Here is a 9,489-nt window from a genome sequence, read left to right as displayed (position 1 = left end):
TTGACCCGTCCATAACATACCCGACACGCCGACTAAGAGGTATTTTTTTTTACAAAAAAATAACTCAAAAAACAAGAAGATCTGTTAGATCTTATAGCCCCGCTTTGAAAAATTAACTGTTTACATACCACTACAGTCGCAACGCAGTGCACATTTCAAAGCAGTCCTTGACGATTCATTTGTTGAGTTATTTTTTTGTAAAAAAAATACCTCTTAGTCGGCGCGTCGGGAATGTTATGGACAGGTCAATGGGTGAGTGAGTGAGTGAGTGAGTAAGTGAGTGAGTGAGAGATGTATGTATGTCACACCAATCAGATTGGATCTACTATGAACAGCCAATCAAATTTCTTGTTGTAAAGGTAAATGGTACGTGAGAAACACAAGGTATGTATAAACACAAGGACTTTGGTAATTGAAAAATAAAGAGTGACGTCTATGTTGCCGGTTTGTGATTTTTAGTCCGGTTTGGAGGGGAGTGTGACAGTTACATATGTACATTGGGTTGTTTTAGAGTGCATACTTTTCAGTGTAATGGTCGCTAGTTATGAACGAGATGAGTTTTGAGTTTTGAAGCAGTTCATGAGTAGTAGGCAAATGGCACGAGATATTTTTATTTTAAATTACAAAGGGTAACTTGATAATTTTGTTTTTCACAAAGAGTTAATTCAATTAGAGGTCACGAAACGTTGGTTCTAGTTCTTAGGACATGTTTTAGAGGAGACGAGACTATTTAGATTTGAAGCAGTTCTAACGTTTACAATAGTAAGTGCAGGTAACGATTGTTTTGTTTTTATTGCATGCAAATATAACAAAATATTTTAATTTTTTAGTTACAATGGGTAATTTGACACTCTTGTTTTTCACAAGGTAGTAAATTCAATTCGAGCTGACGAATCGTCACCACTTGTTCCCACGAGATGTTTGCTATTTTTAGTCACAAATGGTAACTCGACACTTTTGTTTTTCATATGGGAGTAAATTCAATTAGAGCTTACAAGTTATCGGCTATTGCTCCCAGGATATTAAACAAAAAAGAAGCTTTCATTTCTAGAGTGTTTTTACGTCCCTGCAGTTCGTTGGTATTAGTTAATTATTATTAGCTTGAACGTGATAACGTGAATTAAGGACTTTCTGGCGGAAATCTGCTAATACATTCATTATTATCAAACTTTTAATTTGGTCAGATAATGAGTTACCTGTGTTAGAAATTATAATGCAAGAGAAAAAAAAAAAAAAAACGAGTGCTTCTTCGTTTCCGAGATAAAGCGAATGGGAAAAACTCCCTGGTTTTGAAAAATTGGCGCAAGAAACTCATTGGTCTGCAATTGGGCCCGATTAAGCTAACCTAGGGCCAGCGAGAATCTTGACATCAGTTTTGTAACTTTTCGGCGAGGTTTTATGCTCATGTTTTATGCTGTTTGTTTGAATAATCGCAAACTAAAACTCTTTCCTATAAGAATATTGCTTTTCCGGCCGTAGCTGAATATTCTCATTTTTCTGCGGATTTTACGCTGAAAATATTCCTGTGAATATTCTTAGATTATAGCGTATTACATTTCTGTTTTCCAATGTATTTGGTGTCTGGATGTTGTTAAAATAATTTTTGAGCCCTTCTGCAGGCATTAAAAACTGATATGACGCACATAACTTCTTGCAGAAATGTTATAAGCACCGAACATTCGGCTAGTGCTGATTTTTTGTTTTTTGGTTAGTTTTGTCGTTTTGAGAAAGGAACAACTTTATACGGTTTAGTTTAAAACATATAATTGTATTGTATTTGCAATTTTTCGACACACAAAAATTCTATTCTTTTCAAAATCTCTTCGGGATTATTCTTAAAGTTTTCCGAATATTAATTTTAAGGCTTAAAATTTCAGCCTCAATATTCTCATAAAATGTATTCTTTTATTCTTTTCCAAAAGAGTGTATGCAAAACATGAGGAGTGAAAAACACTTTTATACAAGAAAAAAAATACTACTTCGGTTAACCGTTTTAATCCTTGTTTTAGCGTCAACCGGCTTCCGAACAACCCAGCCCATGGTTTTTAGTTAGGAACTTTTAAGAGGAGTCAATGGGGGTAACTTATCTTGTCATTTTTTGTATACAAGTGTGTCTGTTGCGTCAATGATCCCAAATGTTACCAGCCTTTATAAAACTTGACCCTTGAAGCCGTCAGACAGCTCAACGGAGAGCTAAAACAAGCGGAATTATAATATCAATTATACAGACTTTCATTTTTTTCTCTCTTTGGTTTTTTCGAAACGTAAAGTATGAAACAGTACGGTATCGAATATGGTGTTCCGTATTGTTTCCCTTTGTGATCATTTATCAGCCGCAGGCGTAGGTTTGCAAATGCATTTGTGACATTGAAGTATTTGTTTACAGCTGGTTTTTCATATTCAGTCAATTTCGACTGGGACACAATTTTTCAACTCTGTCTAATTGGATCCTTGTTGCTCATGCGGAGCAGTTAATTGCCGTGTTTTATTATTAAACAATGGTAACCTTTTACTGGGCAAAGGGGCTCCTTACAGAGCCAAAGCCTGGTCGAAACATCTTATATTGAATTATTCCTTCTGCCATCTAGCTCATTGCCTATTCTGTTTTTGGGAAATGTCCATTAACGTACATGCTAATTACTGGCTTAAAGTTCTTGAGAGGTCAAACAGTAAAGACATTTTCCAATAAGTTTACTACTAGCTTTTCATGCCGTGTTCCGATACAGCTTATTGTACTCCTTTTTATAAAGCGTTTTCCAAGATCGATTCTAAGCCTGCAATTTCCTTTCAAAAGCAATTATACGAGCAATACAGCGGGTTTGTTTTGACTCGTCACTCTTTTCAGTTTTACTCCATCTCTTGGGGTCTTTGCTGCTTAAAGCGGTAAAGGACCGAATTATCATCGAATAATTTGCGAATATTCGTTGGTTGAGGAAAGTACCCGAAGTTTAATTAAACGCTGTTTGAGTGATATTTAAAACCAAACACCAATTTAATGTCAATATCGCGATATGCAGTTGTCGCTTTTTTCATAACAATGAATGGTTATTGAACACCTTTCGCGAAAAACGTCAATCTAATGAGTTAATTTAAAGTCACCGAATGTTTAGCAAAATGCACTTAACTGTGTTGCTTTCACTGTGCCGGGTGACTCCGCTGTTCTTCAGGTTTCTTTTGTTCCGTTGGGCGAAACGAAAGGAAAGTTAAGAGTTGACCATGAACAAGAGCGAGGAAGACAACAACGGATCGGAAAATGAACTAACACTGACTCGTCCTGAAACTATAATTATCACCCTAAACTGTGTTCTCAACGCTCCACTGATACTCGTATCCATTGTGAGTAACGCTTTGGTCTTGGCCGCCATAATAAGAACGCCTTCCATTCGCTCGACGCAGATGATAATGCTGTGCAGTCTGGCTGTTTCAGATATCCTTGTTGGTCTTATTGTTCAACCGATTTATTGCACTCTTCTACTCACGAAAGACCATGACTTATACCATGTTTCAACAAAGTTAGGGTACTCTTTATGTGGCGTTTCTTTCTTGACAATAACAGCCATCACCGTTGATAGATTCCTGGCGCTTCACTATCACATGAGCTATGCTTCTTTAGTGACTGAACGTCGTGTTAAATGTACTTTAATGATTATATGGTTGTTTAGCCTACTCATAGCAGGGTTTCACTTTTTAGGTTTTCGTTTACAGAACTCTCTTGTTAGCATTGTTACTATCATTTGTCTCATAATGTGCACGTTTTGTTACATCAGAATTTATCGCATTGTGCGTCGGCATCAGTTTCAAATTAAGTCTCAACAACAGGTAGCGCAAAGTTCTGACGCTGGAAAAAACTTGAATATTTTGCGTTTGAGAAAAAGTGCATTGAACACATTCGTCTTCTACATCGCTTTGATATTATGTTATTTTCCAATATTTGTTTCATTGGCTCTTAGTGCTCTTTCCTTCAAGGACTGGGAAAGCGAATGGGAATTTGCTAATACCGCGGTATTCTTGAACTCGTCCATCAATCCGTTTTTGTATTGCTGGCGTCTTCGCGAGCTTCGAAAGGAAGTTGTTAAGACAGCAAGGCTGATGTCCTGTAAAGCACAAGAGGAAACCTAGAAATTTATTCTTTCTGAACGAAAAGAAGAAGTAAACTGAAGTTTACAGCGAGGCGGTAATTTTCATTTTTGAGTTATTTTTTTGTAAAAAAAAATACCTCTTAGTCGGCGCGTAGGGAATGTTATGGACGGGTCAATGGGTGAGTGAGTGAGTGAGTGAGTAAGTGAGTGAGTGAGAGATGTATGTATGTCACACCAATCAGATTGGATCTACTATGAACAGCCAATCAAATTTCTTGTTGTAAAGGTAAATGCTACGTGAGAAACACAAGGTATGTATAAACACAAGGACTTTGGTAATTGAAAAATAAAGAGTGACGTCTATGTTGCCGGTTTGTGATTTTTAGTCCGGTTTGGAGGGGAGTGTGACAGTTACATATGTACATTGGGTTGTTTTAGAGTGCATAATTTTCAGTGTAATGGTCGCTAGTTATGAACGAGATGAGTCTTGAGTTTTGAAGCAGTTCATGAGTAGTAGGCAAATGACACGAGATATTTTTATTTTAAATTACAAAGGGTAACTTGATAATTTTGTTTTTCACAAAGAGTTAATTCAATTAGAGGTCACGAAACGTTGGTTCTAGTTCTTAGGACATGTTTTAGAGGAGACGAGACTATTTAGATTTGAAGCAGTTCTAACGTTTACAATAGTAAGTGCAGGTAACGATTGTTTTGTTTTTATTGCATGCAAATATAACAAAACATTTTTATTTTTTAGTTACAATGGGTAATTTGACACTCTTGTTTTTCACAAGGTAGTAAATTCAATTAGAGCTGACGAATCGTCACCACTTGTTCCCACGAGATGTTTGCTATTTTTAGTCACAAATGGTAACTCGACACTTTTGTTTTTCATATGGGAGTAAATTCAATTAGAGCTTACAAGTTATCGGCTATTGCTCCCAGGATATTAAACAAAAAAGAAGCTTTCATTTCTAGAGTGTTTTTACGTCTCTGCAGTAGCAGTTTAATATTTTTATTTGATGAGCATTTTATGACATTCTTTTCAGTCCGATATTTTTAAAGGTAAAAAGTATGAAAACTGTTCAAATGTTCTTTGAAGACTGTGTGGCACCAAGTTAAGGTGCAATTTAATTAAATCAGACTTTCAACGTGTCAGAGAGGTTTTTTCTCTTTCTTTCAATTTTCGGTGAAGTAGTGTTGTTGCGTTGTGTTGTGTAAAAAGGGTAAACTTACGACTCGTAGAAAATGCGAAAAGTTCTCTTAACTTGAGTATTTTTGAGCAAAAATTCCTCTTGGGGGCTGGAAGAGCTCCCGAGGGGGTACTCCCAGAAAAATTGGTAGGGGGTGTGCGGCCCGCTTCCCAAAACCCTTACCCAATTTATGACCAAAATCTGCGATATTCCTTACCCTATTTATGACCTGACCAAAAATTCGAAACCCTATTTACGACCTGACCCTCAAATCAAAACCCTGTTTCAGACCTGCGTTATAATTAGCTCCCTAGTTCAAACCAATGTTAAATTACCGTAAACATATAAATTTGCGAAGGGCTTTTGTTGATTTTCTTTTCGATAATGATGAAAAAGTGGCTTCTTCTGAAAGCAAACCCATATCAAGGCTAGAGTGCAAAAACCGTACCCTATTTATGACCAAAATGACCAAAATCAGCTAAAATCGATACCCTATTTATGACCAAAACGGCTGAAAAACCATACCCTTCGAGACCGCACAGACCTATATAGCCCATATAAGACAGTCCCCCCCCCGGGGGGAAGGGCCACGTGATCGGTGAGTGAGGGAGTTATGCTTGTGCGCATATCAGACCAATCACAGTGTGGGTTGTATCAAAGAACGAATAAAATTGCCTGTTAGAAAATAAGAATATGGTATCTACATTAATCTGGAGACGTGTCAGATTACTGTAGTTTGTTCAGTCAAACATTTTATGGCTTACTATTTAGTTATCTTACCATTACCGATGTAACATCGTATGTACATCATAAACTCGCAGTTTCTTTCTTGCTGTACATCGCAACCAAAAAAACTTGTCAAATCAACCAAATCATTACTGTAAACAGTCCCATGAATGCTGCTATCTCCGAGACTTATAGTTCACAAAAAAATAACTCTTGCACGCCTTGCGTGCTTATGTTTACTGTAGACATCACATCACTTGATCAACACAAACTCTATTATTGCACCATCAGTCGTAGCCGTTGTGAAATCTCCGATGACGTAATGGTCTTAATCTGGAACTTTCTTCGGGATATGTATGGGCATGCACGATATAAACGATAAGAACGATTCGATAACAACACTATTAACAATTACTTTCTTTCTTAAAAGTCATGATTAAATTTCTTTAGTGTTTTCCACAAGTAAAGGGCTAGAAAAGTAGTCACACGAGTCACATAATTTAAGAATTCCGTTATTCAAGGTTATTTTTAGTACGGTGGTTATTTCCCTACCAATGACGTAATCCTTGCATGTTTTGACAAGTTCTTTGCTTGGCTTGCAAATATTTAATTTTCGAGGAAAAGGTTGTTGTTATTCATCGTGGTAGATGCAATAATAAAGTGTATTATCGTTTCTCTCACGATGTAGTCACTTGAGATGTAGATCGCGACGTTTCGACTGCTTACTGCTAGTCTTCTTCAGGCGATAACGTCGACTGATTGCACGGTATCATTTATATCACAAAGGTCGGCTGTGATTGGTGCATTTCGATCCTCCTATTGTTCCATTGTTTCGGCGAGTAGCTGTTCCCTCAGTGGTCCGCTGTTGTACCGTTCTCCTGTTGTTGTGTTTCTTGATCGTGGGTATCCATGCTTCAGGAATTTCAATTCCGCTATCCCTGTTGATGTTGTTAGGGTGAAGTCTTATGTGAATAGCTTCCTTGACCCTACGTGTGTACCAGTGAGGATCTCGATCAATAAACTTGACCTCATTCCAGATAGGATAGTGGCCGGTCTCGTGGGTGTGTTCAGAAACGGCGGAGGTCTGGGTACGGGCGAGTCGTATATCCCTGTCGTGTTCTTTGATCCTCTCCTGCATAGATCTCACTGTTTCCCCGATGTAGACTTTGCCGCACTCACAGGGAATCCTGTAGACAACACCATCTTGTTTAGCCGGGTTGACGGTGTCCTTTGGTCGCACTAAGTGTGACCGAAGTGTCGTGTCGGACTTAAAGACGGTGCGAATGCCTTGTTGTTCTAGGCAGCGGCGGAGAGACTCCGAAATTAGGACATAAGGTAAAACGGCGGTGGATTTAAATTCCGCGACAGGCTCTCTTCTTGGGGTTGTTCGTGCCTTTGTGATCTTCTGTACAAAAGAGGAGGGATATCCGTTAGAAACAAGTACAGATGACAGATGTTTCTTTTCTCCAGCGATTACTGATGGTTTGGTGACGAGACGTTTAGCCCGGTCGTACAGACACTTCACAATACCGCGCTTTACTGACTGAGGGTGGTGTGAATCATACGCTAGGTACTGATCAGTATGTGTTGGTTTCCTGTAGACACTGGTGGTAAGGCGGCCATCAGGTTCTCTGTAAACTGACGTGTCGAGAAAGGCGAGAAAGGCTACATGGAGATATTTGAAGAACAAGCAATAGAGTCCGCACCTTACAAGCCTAAGATCTGGAAACGCTACGTAGATGATACTTTCACCATCCTGGATCGGGATAGAGTTGACGTCTTCCTGCAACACCTGAACAGTCAACAACCATCAATCCGTTTCACCATGGAGATCGAGAACAACAACGAGATCGCCTCGCGATCTACATCTCAAGTGACTACATCGTGAGACAAACGATAATACACTTTATTATTTAATTTTCCTTCTGATCACCGAACTCGCTGCGATGACACAGCCAAAGAATTTACTTCATTGGCCTAAAACCACAAGAAATACTCGAAAAATTGCAAATAAATTAATGACCGTCGCTTCTGCCTAAATAAACTTGCAAAGTAAACACGATTTTATTTGTCACGTAGCGAAAGTGAAAGCTGCAACGTCAGCGCATTCCATGGCTGTCGTAATACCTTTTTTTTAGCGTATTTATCATTTCCCTTCGAATCCAACGCTTCGATAAAACGAAAAGAAAAAATATTTTACCCAAAGTAAAGAAAATAATATCCGTAACATTGTCCTTGTATTAATGTTTCAACAGCTTTTGGCGAGTAAACATCACAGGTTGCGTCATTCAAAATTTGGCCGAGTGGAAGCTTGGGTCTGGTCACCGACAAAACTAAAAAAAACAAGAAGATCTGTTAGATCTTAAAACCGCGCTTTTAAAATTTAACTATTTTCATTGATTACTGTAGACATCACATCACTTGATCAACAGACTGTACTATTGCACCATCAGTCGTAGCCGTTGCGAAATCTCCGATGACGTAATAGTGTTAATCTGGAACTTTCTTTGGGATATGTATGGGCATGAAGATACGAACACTATTAACAACAGCTTTCTTTCTTAAAAGTCAAGTTTAAATTTAATCTTTTCCTTGAGTAAAGGGCTAGCAAAGAAGTCACACGAGTCACATAAGTCAAGAATTGCGTTATCGACGGCTATCTTTAGTACGGTGGTTATTTCCCTACCAATGACATAATCGTTGCATGTCCTGACATGTTCTTTGCTTGGCTTGCAAATATTTCATTTTCCTTCCGATCTATGAACTCGCTGCGATGAAAGAGCCAAAGAATTTACTTCATTTGCCTAAAACCACAAGAAATACTCGCAAACTTGCAAATAAATTAATGACCGTCGCTTCTGGCGAAATAAACTTCCAAAGTAAACACGATCTTATTAGTCACGTAGCGAAAGTGAAAGCTGCAACGTTAACGCATTCGATGGCTGACGTAATACCTTTTTTTAGCGTATTTATTAATCCCTTTGAATCCAACGCTTCGATAAAACCAAAAGAAAATATATTTTACCCACAACAAAGGAAACAATATCCGTAAAATTATCCGTGTATTAATGTTTTAACAGCTTCTGGCGGAAAAAACATCACACGTTGCGTGACTCGGAATTTGGCCGAGCGGAGGTCTGCGTCTGGTCACCGACAAAAAAAAAAAAAATAAACCACGGGTAAACCTAGAACCGCGCTCGGCCCATGGCCGCGCGGTTAACAAGAAGATCTGTTAGATCTTATAACCGCGCTTTTAAAATTTAACTGTTTTCTTAGCACTACAGTCGCAACGCAGTGTACATTCCAAAGTAATCCTTGATGATTCATTGATTACTGTAGACACCACATTACTTGATCAACACAAACTGTATTATTGCACCATCAGTCGTAACCGGTGTGAAATCTCCGATGACGTAATAGTCTTAATCTGGAACTTTCTTCGGGATACGTATGGGCATGAAGATACGAACACTATTAACAACAGCTTTCGT

The 9,489-nt window shown here is 38.4% G+C and overlaps 1 protein-coding gene across 1 annotated transcript; it reads left to right on the top strand.

Moving 5' to 3' along the window:
- Window positions 1-2,680: 2,680 nt before the first annotated feature.
- On the top strand, window positions 2,681-9,171 carry LOC149114020 (melanocyte-stimulating hormone receptor-like). Its single transcript, XM_089286651.1, has one exon. The coding sequence runs from the start codon at window positions 3,217-3,219 to the stop codon at window positions 4,117-4,119; it is 903 nt and encodes a 300-aa protein (XP_089142777.1). The 5' UTR covers window positions 2,681-3,216; the 3' UTR covers window positions 4,120-9,171.
- The last annotated feature ends 318 nt before the right edge of the window (window positions 9,172-9,489 follow it).

This window comes from Orbicella faveolata, unplaced genomic scaffold (assembly GCF_042242905.1).
Source record: "Orbicella faveolata isolate gen_17 unplaced genomic scaffold, um_ofav_v1 contig_14, whole genome shotgun sequence".
Taxonomy (NCBI): Eukaryota; Metazoa; Cnidaria; class Anthozoa; order Scleractinia; family Merulinidae; genus Orbicella; species Orbicella faveolata.
The sequence above is the reverse complement of the archived record's forward strand: the minus strand, read 5'-3'. Positions and strand labels throughout refer to the sequence as shown.